Consider the following 16,145-nt stretch of genomic DNA (forward strand, 5'->3'; position numbering starts at 1 on the left):
ACTTCTTACTCTCTCACACACCTGCTCTGAAATCTTCAGAGTATTCGCAAGTACTTTAAGAGAATTTTAAATGCTTTGGTTAAACATTCAAACCTTCTCCACTTTGGCTCTTTGTCGTTTATTTCTCCTGAGGGCAGTGTAGAGCATGCCAAACCAACCAGGAAACTTAATAAATTCTTGTGATACTGTGACCTTGGGCAGATGACTTAAGTGCGCCAGGCCTGGGATCCTCCTTTATAAACAGGTAAGAGGCGTTCCGGGCGCGCTGGGTTATCTGTTCTACAGGTCACTGTCATCTCTATCAAAGCTGTAATTGCAATTCTTAATACCTTCCTATAGCCATTAATTGGACAACTCCTGAACTCGTCTTTTCTCTTCCATCCACTTCTAAGGACACAGTCACTTTCCCCCAACCCTCATCCCTTCTTTCCAAATAAATTCGGCTTGGGAATAGCAAAAGCATCTATCCCTTTAAGATCGGCCACCTCCCGGCCACCCGGGACTCCTTTCCACTCTTCTTCCTTTCACAGGGGACCGTCCTCTTCATACTCAGAATCAGCCACGTACTAAATGCCGCTTCCAACCAATCAAGAAGCAGTTATCTCAGGCCTTTGAGCGGCATCCAGTTGCACCAATAATCTCCAAGCCTTTTCCAGCGCCTCACTTTGAGGGGCGAGGCCAATCACAGAGTGGACCAATCTGTTCCAGAGAAGGCATTCGGGAGCTTGAACAATTCACCAATCACCTAAGATGACTCTGGGGAGGGGCATTTCTCATTGGCCACTGTTTCCGGAAAAGGGCCGGACTTCCACACGGAAAACTACAATTTGATTGGTAGGTATAATGTTGACAACAAGGAACGCGTCTGCCTGGCTCGGAGTGGCAAGGCGCTCAGCCAATCGTAGAGCAGACGCACGGACCCCTCGCTCAATGGGCGATGTCTGCACAAGGCTGTCACTCAGGTGGCAGTGGCTGAGACGTGGCCGGGCAGCTCTGCTGCTGCGGCGCAAAGTCGAGAGGCGGCAGGCTCCGTGGTACGCGCTCGCGGTGCTCCGAGGCTCCGAGCGGCGAGACGAGCGGGCGCCGACGGCAGGGTCTCCATGCCCGCGCGTGGGGCGGGCCGCTGATGGAGCGCGCCACCCGGCCCGGGCCGCGCGCGCTGCTGCTGCTTCTGCTGCTGGGCTGCGCGGCGGGGATCTCGGCGGTCGCGCGCGCCCGCAGCTTGCTTGCTCCCACGTCGGATACGGCGTTTGGCTTGGGGGCAGCGGCCGCCCCGACTTCGGCCGCGCGGGTACCTGCGATGGCTACGGCCGAAGTGACTGTGGAGGACGCCGAGGCATTGCCGGCTACCGCGGGCGAACAGGAGTCACGCGCGACGGAGCCGGATGACGACGTGGAACTGCGGCCTCGCGGCAGGTGAGAGGTTGGGAACCAGGGTCGGGGCACTTCTCTCAGGGACGCGAGTGACTGCAGACAGAGAGCCGCGACACCTTCCTGCTCGGCTCTGAGCGCCTGCCTGTGGGAGGGCAGCTGCATCTTCACGGGAAGATGAGGGATGCTTGGAGAATGCAGCACCCGTCTTCGGGAAGTCACTTCCCCGCTTTCATTGTTGTCGGGCTTTAACCTTATGCCTGGTCCCCTTTACACTCTCACTCCCAGATATTTGTCTCGTTTCTGTCCTGATTCTGTTGCGACAGGTGTTTTGAGAAAGGACTTTCAAAAGAGATGTCTACATTTATCCTTCAAATACAAGTCTGTTGTGGCTCCTGGTCGAGGGTTTTGATTTTCTGTTTCTCTAATTGAGATCTGCGGGAACACCTGCATCAGAATTACCAGGGGGATGCTGGTTAAATGGACAGTTTTCTAGGCTCCGCCCCGGTTTTACTAAACCAGACTTTTTCTGGATAAGAACCTAGAATCTGCGTGTTGAACAAGCACTCTTGAGAGCTCTTGAACACACTAAACTTTAAGGAGTGTAGTTGGGTTCTTTTATACTGGAAGTTTTTTGATATTTAAAGGGGGTTAGCATATTTCAGTTGGATTTCTTAGACTTATAAACATACAAATTCAAGAGACAAGTTTTAAAGAAATTTTCAGAGTCTGCACGGAATGTAAAATACTTTGATAAAGTATTTTTCAGATAGCATGTGTGGAGAAAGTGGTACTATTTAATGAAAAGGATGCTAAAAGAGCATTAGGTAAATTAAGAGCTACATCTAAATTAGAATGTATCTACGTTTGTAACATAGTAGTTACTAGATTATAACAAGTATCAGAACGTTGATCTGTGTACCCAGTGATTACCAGAAATAGGGTAAGCCCTAAAATTCTCCATGCACCATTTGAGTGCTATATTTAAGAGTCTTTAAGTAGTAAAGAGTACAGTTTTCATCTACTTGCTGATGTATGGACGCTCCTGGATGAGTGAACCAGCTGTGCAGAGTAAATGCCATGAAGTAGAGTGAAATATTTTGTTTTCCTTAGAACACACACCTACCTGCAGCAGCTGGGACTTACTAAAGCTGAGCAGAGCCCAAGGTTCACTGGAGTTATGGAGGTAGAGCAGGAAGCCCCTGCCCTTGGAAGGAATATGCAGTCCAGCAGTCAGGATGAAGCAGAAGGTCTTAACTGTAGGGCTCTACCATTCAAATGAACTGTAGAAAGCAGCGCAAAGGAACTGTCACGGCTGATCCACTATTTTCTGGTGTGTGCTGTGTAGGGCAAAGGGGTGATGGAGGCTTGTTGTTAAGAAATCACTGTGACAGAATGATCTGGTTCTTAAAAATGGGTAGAATTCTGATAGATGGTTGACAGCAAGAAGAATGGGGGTTGGAAATTATATTGAGACCATTTTGGGGTGTGTGTGTGTGTGTGTGTGTGTGTGTATGTATGTTCCTGTCCTAGCAGCATTATCACTTGGAAACACGTTAGACCTCCAGAATCAACATGTCAGACCTCCCAACTTACTGACCTAGGGTCTGCACTATAATAGATCACCATATGATGCATATGCATATTAGGGTGAGAAATCTTAATCTTGAAAGGTCAGGCCCATTTCTCTAGCAACAAGGTTTACTGAAACTTGAGGTAAGGATACTAGTGTTATATTCCATTACATGGGACTAATATGAGAGATAGTTGAAGCAAAATCTTAGTTCCTAGCAAGTGAATTGGTTCTTCATCTCTTGATACACCTGTCTAAAGATCAAGAGTTAGTGGCCAGAAAATAATAACAAACAGAAACATCAAGAGGTTTAGAGAATCTGGGAAGAAAAGGTAAGAGATGTTGGTCCTGATGCCGCAGAGATGTAGGTCATCCAGACTGATGCTCGGCAAGAAGGTGGAAATGAAACACTTTAGCTAAAGGGGAAGACAGACAGATAGCTATAGTTATAAGGGGAAAAGAGGAGCCCACAAGAAAGCCCCAGGAAATCTTATACAGAGCAGGAGCATAGCTGAGTAGGTTGGAGTATAGGACGGAGTCTGGAAAATTCTGGTGATGAGCACACTTAACAGTTTCAGTAAACCAGGGGAGTAAATTGCAAAAGGGCAAGGCTTACTCTCTTTCTGAATCACTCCCGTCTTTCCTCACTGATAGTCTTCCAGGAGGGAGCCTGTATGGACAGGTTGAAAATGAAAGAATAAGATACAGGAAAGCCCTGCGAGGTCGCCCTTGCTTGCAATCCTAGCACCTGGGAGGCAAAGGTAAGATGCTTGCTGTGAGTTCTGGGTTACAAAGGACCGCAAAGGATTCGCTTGCCAATCAGGAGGACCACTTTCTTCCCTGCTCAGACACAAGTGAAACTAGAGGAAATGTGCAGGGAGGAGAGTGTGTGTGTGTGTGTGTGTGATTGCTGCTTACAGGACTGCACAGCAGTGTAGAGTCCGCACAGCGTGAATGAGTGACCAGCTATGGGTGACTTGGGTGAGCAGGAGATAAAAAGTTAGTGTTTTGCCTAAGTGCTCTTCACAAGTCAAAAAATCTGAAAATATTAGTTCCATAATAATAGAGCCATATCCTGTTTGTTTCAAGGGGAGGGCTAGAGGGGCAGGACTGAGTTAACCAAGCGTTGATTACAAACAGCTGTGAAGAACTAGGACGCTTGCAGAAGGGGGTGGGGGGACTAAGGTCTGCAGTTTTGTGCCTTGGTCTTTTGATGTTTAGCAAGATGGGACCTACCGAGGTTCATTCTTCCTTGTTGGCTTTCTTCCTCCTTACGGGTGCCTGCACCTTCCCTCTGTCTCAGGCGTGTGACTGACTAGATAAACATCCTTTTTTCAAAAACGTAAACTTGTTTTTCTAGTAGCTGTCTCGGAAAGTTTTCTTCTAATCTTTAGACTGGTAAATGGTATTTCCCCACCCCACCCTACTCCCACTGAGAAAATTGGGAAGAACAATCACACGCTTAACTAACTATCAATACTGTTCTGTTACCAGCTCTGCTTCCAACATGTGTTAACAAATTGCCAAGGGTTACTCAGGGGTCCTGCAGTGGGTTGGGCCTGTGACTTGGGGTTCCTGCAGTGGGTTGGGCCTGTTACTTGGGGTTCCTGCAGTGGATGCTTTCCCGCTGAAGATATTTTGAAGTTATAAAAAACTAATGTAATCTTGCTTGTCACACTCACTGCAAAGTGTATTTCCTTTTGCCTTGCTTGGTCTGTCTACTTCCTAACAAAAGTATTACTAGAGTTGACATTTCCTGGAGTCTTTATACACTATGCACCTGCTAACAGAAGCTTTTGACTTGAGATAACATTAAACGTTTTTCCAAATGTAAGATGATTTAATTCCTCTTTATTTCTCTTTCATTTCTTGTCTTTTCCCAGACTGAGCTGATAGGAACCAAAGGTGCAGAAAGCTGGTTTTCCTAAGATGTTCAAATTCATAATATTTTGTTTTGTTGTCTTAAATCCCACTGGGCCTTTAAATAATATAGTATTTCCAAATACTGTGTTGAAAGAGGGCACTGTCAACCATGTAGGCCTGTCAGGTTCACTCTTCTGGAGGTTAACCAAAAATCCCATTTAAAGAAGAACTTACATGTAACTTTGCAAAAAATTGCTGCCAAACTAAACTTACTTGGGGCCAGTAAATGGACTGTCTTTCCTCTCTGTAGTTTCCTTCTACTTAACTGATGCCTAGACTGAATATCTGTGACCTCGACTAGGCTGTCCTTTATCTGACCTCAGCTCCATGTGTTCATTTTACCAAAGGGACCTGTCTGTCTGTTGCTTTGCGCAGTAATTAGAATGTGGCTCCTCAGTACCAGTTACCTGGCATCTCTGCCTGTTTTTTCTTTCTTCTTCTTCTTTTTTTTTTTTTTTAATGAAAACAATATACATATATGTTATATGTACCTGTTTATACAAATTGTTTTAAAACATTTTGGGGGACCATGGGTAGCATAAAAGAGGCCCAGAGGTTAGTCCAAAATATCAAAAGCAAGCGATCAAAGAAAGAAAGAAAGAAAGCCTACATAAAATCACAGTAACAAATGGGAGAGAACTTGTAAATTACAGGGGTAAATGTGAGAGAGGAAATTAAATATGTAGTTTTAAAAATCCTATTCTATCTGTGAGTAAATTTTTTGAGTAAATTGTTTCATTGTATGATAAGGAAATAAGGAAATACTTTTTTATTTTCTTCAAGTAGCCCAGGTTGGCCTTGAACTCACAATCTTCTGGCCTCTACCATCTAGATACTGGGCCTTTTTTTTTTTTTTTTTTTTTTTTTAAGACAAAAATGTTACCATGTAGCCCAGGCTGGCCCAAGCTCTTGATCCTCCAGATTTTCCATTAGCAGGATTATAGGCATCTGCCACCATTGTTTGGAAAATGTTTCCATCTTTAAAAGGACTCTCTGTTACTTTTGTGTTACCTGTGAATTTGCTTAAGCTTCTTCAAGGTCTAGCTGATATCTCCAAACAGTTGAGCATAGTTGACAGCTTTAGGCTTTATATTTGTTTTCACTTGAGGCCTGGCTGTTCTTATGATATGCTTAAATACAGGAAGCTTGATTAAAAGGTTTATTTAGTAGTTGAGGGCTAGGTGTCAAATCCAGTCAGTACTAGTTTTTTTTGTTTGTTTGTTTTGTTTTGTTTTTGTTTTTGGTATGAGAACACACACTTCCTTTGTTGAATGTGTGTTTTGATTGAAAATTCTTGGCCCCATAACATATATATCAAATCACATTTTCAGGTTTGTAAGGTATGTTTACTAGAAGGAAATAAATAAAAAATATTAAAGTAACAGTTGTTAATCTGTAATTATTCAATCCAGATAATGCCCTCTGTCACCTGTTGGGACTGTCCACAGGAGATAAGACTCCTTTGAAGGAGTTTAGCATTTACCAGAATCCAGCAAACCTAACGGTCAGTGGATAGATACTCTGAGCAACTTAATCAGAGTCAAGGGTTCTTTACAATTAAATCAGAGCCAAGGCAATCTGTGTATTCATTTGGCCTCAGGTTATTTCTGCTAAATTGAGGGTGTAATCAAAGTGGTTACAAGATAAATGACACCTTGATGACATATCTGGAAGAAAAAAAGACTGCATATTATAGTAGCCTAATAGGCAGATTTAGAGTTGACAGACTAATAGGGTGGGAAGCCTGAAATTCCCTATTCCTGCCCTATGCTTATTGTGAGTGATCTGAGACAAGTTCCATTTCTTTGCATCTTTTTCAGCCTCCCTGCCTGTATAATGTGGATAATGCCTTTACATTGTGTATTTAATTTGTGTAATAAACATTTCTTTATTTTTTACTAGGCTAGGTATTGAGAGTAGAGAGAAGCCCAGGGTCTAGCAGAAAGAACTTTGTTTACTGAAGTAACTAGATTGTGGAGATAGTCAAGTATCCTTATAATGGCATAAAGGTAAAGAGATTGAGAATGTCACTGCCATATAATCAAGTCCTTAAATAAAAAAAGTGTTGCCGGGCGGTGGTGGCGCACGCCTTTAATCCCAGCACTAGGGAGGCAGAGGCAGGCGGATTTCTGAGTTCGAGGCCAGCGTGGTCTACAGAGTGAGTTCCAGGACAGCCAGGGCTACACAGAGACACCCTGTCTTGAAAAACAAAACAAAACAAAACAAAAGAGTGTCAGGGTAGGAGTTGGGAAGGTGTCTCAGTGGTTGAGAACCTTTGCTGTTCTTGCAGAGTTCCCAGGTTTGGTTCTCAGCACCTAAATGGTAGCTCACAACCATTTATAACTCCAGTTCCAGGTGATCTGATACCCTCTTCTGACTTCCAGGGGTACCAGGCATATATATGGTACACATACATACATGCAGGCAAAATGCACATAAAATTAAAATAAATAAAATAAAATATTTCTGTCAAAGAAATGTCAAAGGCCACAAAAATGGGTCAGTAGATAAGATGTCTTTCCACGAAGCCTGCCGGTTATACTTGATCTCTGGAGTCCATCTGAAATTCTTGCACTCCTACATCGAGATGGGAGGCAGAGACAGGAGAATTACCCAGATACTTGCAGGTCAGCTAGCCTGGAATACACAGTGTCTGGAAAAAACAAGGGACACCCTGTTCCAAAAATAAGGTGGAAGGAAAGAACTGATTCCCAAAGTTATCTTGTGATATCCACATGCATATGCATGAGTACACACACACACACACACACAAACACACACACACAAATAATAGTAATAAAAAATGTAATTTAAGAAAAAAATTCTCTTGGGCACAATAGGCAGTACAATCAATCACACAAGCAAGGGCACAGTGGGGGTTACAGTGGATTTAGCAAGGTCTAGCCAGAGCTCTCAGATCATTGTGGACCTGCATAGGGGATCTTTGAGATCTGGTGGGAATCTGTGGACGATAGGGTTTTTAAATAATGTAATGGAATGAGCTGTTTAATAAAGAAAAGACTAAATAAGAAGCCACGCCAGTGTGGTGACATACCTGTAATCCCAGCACTCAGAGGCAGAAGGACCAGGGATTCAGGGCCATCCTGTGCTATAGATATATACAGTGGATTTGAGGTTGTCAGACATCCTGTCTCAACAGACAGACAGACAGACAGACACAAAAGAGTGGATTTCTTTGCTTTGAACTCAAATTATGCCAAATCTTAGAAAGTAACTATAGTTATTTTTTTTCCAGAAACCCTGAATATTTAAGTTAGTTTTAATTATTTTCTTAAAGCCGGGGACAGGGTGAAGGGTGAAGGACAGCAGGTGAAGGGGCTTGCCGCCAACTCTGACTACGTGATCTCCATTCCTAGAACCCACTTGGTGAAAGGAGAGAACCAACTCCTATAAGTTAACCTCCGACCTACACAATTCAGATCTTAGCACACATAGGCTAACCCCCAAAGAAACAAAGTAGATGTTAAAAAAAAAAAAAAAAGTCTTAAGCACTTGGCAAATGAAATATTTGCAGACAGGGTGAAGACTGAACAAAGGAACCTTGTTGAAAAGGCTGGAAACCCCTGGGGGTTGTGCCTGTTGTCATGGATTGGGAGAGGTGTGAGGAGAGGGGATTAGTTTGGCAGAAGAGACTGAAAGTGCTTAGGAAGGTACACAGGAGCCAGACTGCAAAGCAGGAGGCGCAGCCGAGAAGTTAGTCAGAGCTCCACTCTGGAGGCAGACTCATCAGAAAAGCAAAGAAATGGTCCTGGGCCAGAAAATACATCAGAGAGGCTTTTGAGATGTTTTGATGAAAAACGAGTCTCTTCTAGAGCCAGGGCAGAGGTAATGAGGAAACAAATGTAAAGACAGTTTCGGAAATAGAATCCAAAGAACGTAGCTGTGATCTTAGTGTCTCAAGAGGGTGAGAGAGCAGGTGGTGACGTCTGTGTTACATGTATGATGGCAAAGTGGGTGGTTATAGTGTGAAGAGAGAAAGAAGTGGGAGGAAGAGGGTGGGGAGAAGCTTGGCTTTCTGAATACCAGAATTCCTGATAAGGGGTGGAGCCTACCGCTGAGCTGTGGTGAAAGGGATGGTGAACCATAGGTACCATGAAGGTTTGTTTGGTTTTCCAGGAACAGCATGCAGTACAAACAGTACCTGCTAGGAGGAGATGGGGCTGTGGGAATGACAGGTCGAGTGTGCAGAACTGATCCTCTAGGAAGCAGGGACCTCTGTGGGACCCTTGAGAAGGGGATGGAACACTGAAACCCTTCCTGGGTAGCTGGGAGATCTGGGACAGTGCTTGCTGGGAGGGAATCCCAAACAGATGCTCTGCTACACTAAAGAAGCAGCGCTTTCAGACACGGTTACAGATCATGGTTCACAGCCATGATCTCTCTGCCTCCTCTGTTGCAAGTCAATCAGCATAGCTGAGCTTAGTGTGAAATTCACCCTGGATGTCACGATGCATTGTCTTGTGAGCTTTTAATAGTTTGTAATAATTCTTATGGTCAGACAATTTGAGTTATATTGATCTAGGAGTTACAGGCAGCTCACAATTGCCTATAACTCCAGGTCCAGGGGTTCCAACACCTTCTTCTGGCCTCCACAAGCACCACAAACATGTAACCTCACATACAAAACAAACAGATGCACATAATACACATAAATAAAAATAAATCTTTTTGTGGAGCAGAGGGTAGGGGTCAGGTATCTGGGTCTCTGTATAGCTTTGACTGGCCTAGAACTCAGTATGTAGACCAGGCTGGCCTCAAACTCAACAGAGATCTGCCTGCTTCCCAAGTGCTGGGATTAAAGGCATGCATCACCTAGCCCAGCTGAAAATAAATCTTTTTTGTTTGTTTGTTTTATTTTTTTAAAAAAGAAACTTTTTAAAAAATGGAAAGCAACCAAGGAAGACACCAGATGTCACCTTTAGATGTGCACAGGGGACACATACATGCAAAATAAATATATAAATAAAAATTATAAAAGCTCAAGCTGAGTGAAACTTTGAGGAGAATAAAGGCAGAGCCATGGAGACGTGTACTGGGTCTGACTCCCAGGCCCTACCTGTGAATTCTTTGATTCTTGAATAAGTTGAGGATTTTCATCGTATTTGAAGTAGTGCATTCATGGGGAGATAAATGCCTTTCTGTTCCCCCCTTCCCTCTGTCCCGATGCCTGTGTCACCTCTGTCCCCTGGTTATCCCTGCACTCAGCCAGAGCTCTGGCTTGTAGCAGTCTGGCTGCTTGCTGCTCTCCCAGTCGGGGGCAGCGAGCATACATCCATGACTATAGTTCTGTGATCTACAGACCCTCACGTCTGCATTGTCCCAGTGATGCTTCTCAATTCCAGCTGTAGCACGAGAAATCTTTCAGTGCTGTGGGAAGGGGCCCAAGTGAGCACTCCTAGTATGTGACAGCCAACTTGTCACACACCCCAGCCTGTAACACAGAAGGTTTTGCTTTGTTTTGATTTTGTAACATTCACAGAGCTCTCAGGAGGCAGGGGTTGAAGCTCTCTTGACCTTAGGAGTTCTAGACCAGCTTGGACAATAGGTAGAAAGTTTAAAAGGAATTAGACTGGTTCTTTTCTGTGGTGTGTCATCTGAAGTTATGTGGCAAAATCTTTATTTTCACAAATTAGTTAAAGGCTTAACACTTTCAAATTCAAAATAAGAAAATTTATGCATAATTTTGTAATTACATTTATCTTGTGTGGTTTTGTTTTTGTTTTGGGGTTTTTTTTTTTTTTGGACAGTTTTACTATGTAGCTCAGGCTGGCCTTAAACTTGGTATGTTGCCCAGGGTGGTTTTCTGGAGATCCTTCTGTCTTCTGAGTGCTGGGATCATGGGGTTTACCAAGACACCTTACAGAATGTGCTGTGAGAGCCTTCAGATGGGTTTATAGTAACCTGTTTCCCTGACTAACTCATAGCTTTGCTTCGTGCGTATTGTATATCAAATGCCACACAAGGAGTGAAGTTGTGCCTCATAATTCTAACCAAAAATGTAATTATATATATTTGGAATTGGCATGTTCTTCTTAAAAGATTTAAAATTTGTATCTCTTTGTTTTGTGTGTATGTGCTCCTGCAGTGTGTGCTTTAGCACACATTTGAAGACCAGTGACAACCTTCAGGAGTTAACTCTCCCCATACCATATGGGTCAGGAATCAGACTCAGGGTGCTGGGTAAACCATGAGTCATCGTTACCAGCTGAGCCCGCCACACCCATGCAAGGTTTTTAAAGTTGGCAAAGAAGCCCAGTGAATTCCTAGTGTTCAACTAGGAATTGAAAACAGTTCAGTTGAAACCAGTGTTCAACTCTTCTTTCATCCAGTGTGCAATTTACAGAGTCTGCTGTGTATCTAGGGTTTATGGCTCATGCAAAAGAGATAATAACAAGAAGAAAAAAATCATCCTGCTTGAACATTTGAAGAACTCACAGGGTACTCTTGACTTTGGATGAATCAACTTTGGTTAGCCAAGAAGCCTGTTAGGAAACTTCATTATATAGACAGACATGTGTGTCCAGGGTAGAGGCCTAGAGACAGAGATAAAAAAAAAATTGGGAATTGCCAGCACACAGATGTGTTTAAAGCTGTGAGACTCGCTGGGATCGCCAAAGTAGTTAAACATAGGGAGAAACTATTTTAAGAGACTAAAAAGATAAAAAGGAACCAGAAAATGGAAATGAGAAAATGAGAAAGAGGATCACAGACTTGATTACATAGTTTCCCCTCTTCCCTTTTCTCCCTCCAGTTCTTCCCCCCCCCCCCCACATACACAAACTCGCACATACATACAATCCTAAATATATAAATACAACCTGTCCAGTTCATATAAAGTTACTTCTGGGTGTGAGGGCTGACCACTTGGTATTGGATAGTCACTTGCAGGAGTGGGGGAGCTCTTCCCAGGAAGACGTTCTCCCACCTTCAGCATTCCCCAGTTGCTATTAGTTTTTGTTTTTTTTTTTTTTTTTTCTGGGCTGAAGCTCTTCGAGTTCTCCCTTTTCCGTGTTATGTCCATTGGTGTCATCCTTGTGCAGGTCTTGTTTAGGCAGCCCTGTTGATGAGACTTTTCGGGGTAGCTTCTCTGACCTTTCAAGGAGACACAATTTCACAGAAAACTTCTTGTTCCTCAGATTCTTACAAACTTGCCACTTCCTCTTCTGAAAAAATATCCCTGAGCCTTAGGAGTTATGGCTACTTAGAGAGACCCTGCCTCCATAAGCAAACAAACAAATTAGGAAATATGCTATCTTAGAAACCACATAAAGAGTACGCTTCAAGAGTTGAGGTAGGGGAAAGTATGGTTGCGATGTCTATGTAAGAAATAAAAATTAAAAAAAAAAGTATGTTTCACAAAGTACAGGGCTGATACTTGAGTGTTTGTCATTGCGAACTCCAGTAAGAACTGCCTTAGTACTATGGGAGTTTGGTTGTGAAAAGAAGTAACTAAGGGACTGGAGGGTTGATGTAAGAGAATGGTTTGTTTGTTTGGTTGGTTTTGGTTTTGTTTGATTTAGTATTTGGACTTTCCGGGTTCTTTGAGAGAGGGCTATAAGACGGGCTTTCTGTGTAGTCCAAGTTGGCCTTAAGCTCTTAATTCTCCTGCCTCAGCTTCCCAGATGCTGGGAATATAGACAGAGCCATCAGGCCTAGCTCGTTCTGATTTTAAGTTGGAGGGAATTACAGCAGATTGAATCCTACCCTTGTGTATCCAGGCTGTTCTAGTAAAGTCCCATAGACTGGGTGGCTAGAAACAACCGAAATATTTTTCTCACAGTGTGGATAAGAAAGAGAGAGAGGTGAGGCAAGGTAAGGGTTGTAGGATCAGTGACTTAAACCTACTCATGCAGCCAGAGAAGTTTTAAGAGTTGAGGTAGGGGGAAAGTGTGTATGCAATGTATGTAAAAAATAAAAATAAAAAATAAAAAAAAAAGCGTTTGTTTGTTGGGGGTCAAAGAAGAGGAAATGAGCAGGTAGGAGAAGAGCTGGTGGCTGTGACATGCTTGAAATGTGGTCCTGACAGAGTCAGGGGTCTGACAGGAGGGGCTGGTGCAAGGTAGACACAATAAAAACTCAGAGAACTGAGGTGAAGTAATGTAAGGTCACAAGCAGCTAAACTCTTCCAGGAATAAAGCTGGTGACCTTAGTAAGGGTCAACACAGAACCATTAGGAGAGGTGATGAATGGGACAGTCTGGTCCTAATAATTTTGAGGGAGAAGTGGAAGAAAATGAGCCAGAAGTAGCAAGGAGATAAAAACCTGGTAGTCAGGAGTCATGGTAGCAGAATGTTTTCTCTTCCATAGGGAAGCAATATTCTTAGAGTAAGTTCTAGGAGAGCAAGCATCAGAGTGAAAGTTTAGGGAAGGGCCAGGACTCAGTCAATAAAGGTTTACTGTATAAGCATGAGGACCCACGAAAGCCCTATATGGTGGTTCACTACCGTAATCCAAATCCTGGGGAGGCAGAGACAGGGAGACCCCTGTGGCTCCGACCTCCACAGAGATGTACATATGTGCACATATAGAAGAAAGTTGGTGGGGGTGTTGCAAAGGAATGGATCTCAGGAGGTGGGGAACCGGAAGAGGAAAGGACTCAGCCAGGGATGTTTCCATCTTCAGGGTGGTGAGGATGTGGAAGGAAGGGAGACCTAGGAATTGGGGGCTTTTCATCAGAGACTTGAGCAGATAAAGGGCTTAGTGAGGTTAGTTGTTATGCTCTAGAGATAGATGGGTGGCAAGACCATAAATGTTGAGGGCCAGTGGTCTCCCCACTTTTCTTATTGATGGGACCAAGTTTCTTTCAGGGATAAAATAAGTGCAAGGTGTCTGTGATTGCTTTCCAATTTTGTTCTGTTCATTTACAGGTCCTTAGTGATCATCAGCACTTTAGATGGACGAATCGCTGCACTGGATGCTGAGAATCATGGGAAAAAGCAGTGGGATTTGGACGTGGGATCTGGTTCCTTGGTTTCATCTAGCCTCAGCAAGCCAGAGGTAAGAAAACTCAAGTGGTAGTGAGAATCACTGCTGTGTCTTGTGAGGCTTGAGCATAAAGCTGCAATCAGAGACTTCAAACAGTCACCTCACCTCTCTGTAAAATGGGGAGGATGACACCCCACTTCTTAGGATTGCTGCAGGCATTAAATGTATTGATCACATTAGTAATGAAGAACTGTGTTCACTGTATCACATAACACATTATCTGATGGATAACATGATCATCTTTTCTTATTATCATCATAGGATCTCCAAGGAGTAACAGTAGTTGAAAATTTCTACTTAGAAATTCATGTTGCAGAATCCTTTGCTTTGTTATTCTTTACGTTTTTTATGTGTTGTATATCCTAATTTTCTTTTTTACATGGTCCAAACCAAGTCACTTAAACGTGTGTGTGTGTGTGTGTGTAATTAGGAGTGGAGGAAATGGGGGGGGGGGGGGGACCCAAGCACATGGTCACACATGTGCCATGTCACACATGTAGAGGAGGTTGTAGGTCAATTTTGTGGAGTCAGTTCTCTCCTTCCACTGTGGGCTCTAGGGATTAAACTCCAGTCATCACATCAGGCCTGTGTAGCAAGCACTTTTACCCACCGAGTCATCTCAGCAGCCCTAAATGTTCCACATTTCATTGAATTTTATTAGTTGCAGAAAACTTATACTTCCTAGTTATGAGCTCTAGAATATGGAGAGCAACAGATTGAGGCCATGTTTCTAAAACTATTCTGACTCTGCCCCTTAGCAGTGAGTTCTTCCTCAGTGAGGAATGGCCTACCCCAGCGTGATGGAATGGAGAGAGACCTAGAGGAAATAAGCTTATTTTCCAGTATTTAATCTTGCCTCTGGGTTGCATCCTCCTTCTGAGCTTTAGTCTGTAAATAAATCTGTTTCTAGAGTTGTGGCAGTTGACATGCAGTCAGTCACTTGTCTCCTCCCACATCTAGTCTTTCCTGAGTGTGGACACCCTCACAGTAGTCCTCTCTTTAAAAGGCTCCCTAGCTAGTGTCAAGCTGGGAAGAGACAAACGCTGACATGAGGGGTTTAAGAATGACTTACTAATGCTGTGGACGTGTGCACTGTATACACCGCTCCCAGCTTTCTTTCTGTAGCCACACTTCCTGTGTCTTCCAGCAAGCACAGCCTGGATCATTCTGCTGCCCTGGGGGAGGTGGGCATGTAGGGACACAGTGTCTCCCCCCCCCCCCCCGCTATTTTATTTATTTACAGTACAGATGTCATCCCCTTTCCCTATTTCCCCTCCCTAGAACCCCCATCCTATACCCCCTCTTCCTTTATGCTTTTATACCATTTTGATTACATGCATGTAAGAAGGTCAGTTCTAGGTTGAGGGTCTAGCAACACAATAGATGCAAATAGTCAAGGAACAAGCAATACAATAAACACAGATAGCCAAAGAAAAAGAAAGGCATTAAACCCAGTTACATGAACACTCTGTGATCACTGTTTCTAAAGGCTTATCAGGATGACCAAAGTATCTGAGCCTACTTCCTTGTCTTAGCCCAAGATCATTTTCTTTCTTCTTTTTTTTTTTTTTAAAGATTTTATTTATTATTTATTTTACATATATGAGTACACTGTAGTTGTCTTCAGGCAAGCCAGAAGAGGGCGTCAGATCTAATTGCAGATGGTTGTGAGCCACCATGTGGTTGCTGGGAATTGAACTCAGGACCTCTGGAAGAGCAGTCAGTGCTCTTAACCACTGAGCCATCTCTCCAGCCCCCAAGATCATTTTCATATCTGAAGCCTTCCTTGTTCTAGCCTAAAATTTAGAATCCTGTCTGAAATTACTTCTTTGTTCTAGTATAATGTCAGACTCCTACTTCAAGCCTACTTCCTTGTCCTTGGCCAGTGTCATATTCCTGTCAAGCAGCCCCTTTCCTTGTCCTTGGCCCATGCCAACTTCTTGCCAAGCAGCCCCAAAGGCTCTCCACCTCTCCCCATTTTTTATTTCATTAACAAGACTGAGCCTGTCTTAGGTCGTTCTGATAAGAATGCCTTAGTTATCCATCATGGAATATGCATTATCAAAGGCAATGCACTTCTGTCTTAGGTTGGTAAATCTCTGTGCAGACTCTTACCCATCCTTGGCTTGCCAGCCTGTTAATTTAATAGCTTTGTCTGGGGGTGCATTTTCAGGTTTAAGCCATGTACTTTGGCTTCCAATATGTTGATGTTGTTAAAGATAAGCTTTAACACGATGGGCAGGAATAAAAGTATTCCCAGGACAAGAAGGGC

General features: G+C 43.5%; 1 protein-coding gene across 2 annotated transcripts in view; it reads left to right on the forward strand.

Annotated features, from left to right (window-relative positions):
* Positions 1 to 925: 925 nt before the first annotated feature.
* The window catches only part of Eif2ak3 (eukaryotic translation initiation factor 2 alpha kinase 3), a 63,130-nt gene continuing 47,910 nt past the window's right edge, over positions 926 to 16,145 (forward strand). Inside the window, exons 1-2 of one of the 2 annotated variants that reach the window (XM_034511976.2) lie at positions 926 to 1,416; positions 13,756 to 13,885. In XM_034511976.2, coding sequence (XP_034367867.1) covers positions 1,127 to 1,416; positions 13,756 to 13,885 — 420 coding nt within the window. In that variant the 5' untranslated portion in view covers positions 926 to 1,126. The remainder of the gene's footprint in view (positions 1,417 to 13,755; positions 13,886 to 16,145) is intronic. The other variant, XM_034511977.2, reaches the window with a different exon arrangement.

The sequence above is a fragment of the Arvicanthis niloticus genome, chromosome 9 (assembly GCF_011762505.2).
Source record: "Arvicanthis niloticus isolate mArvNil1 chromosome 9, mArvNil1.pat.X, whole genome shotgun sequence".
Lineage (NCBI taxonomy): Eukaryota > Metazoa > Chordata > Mammalia > Rodentia > Muridae > Arvicanthis > Arvicanthis niloticus.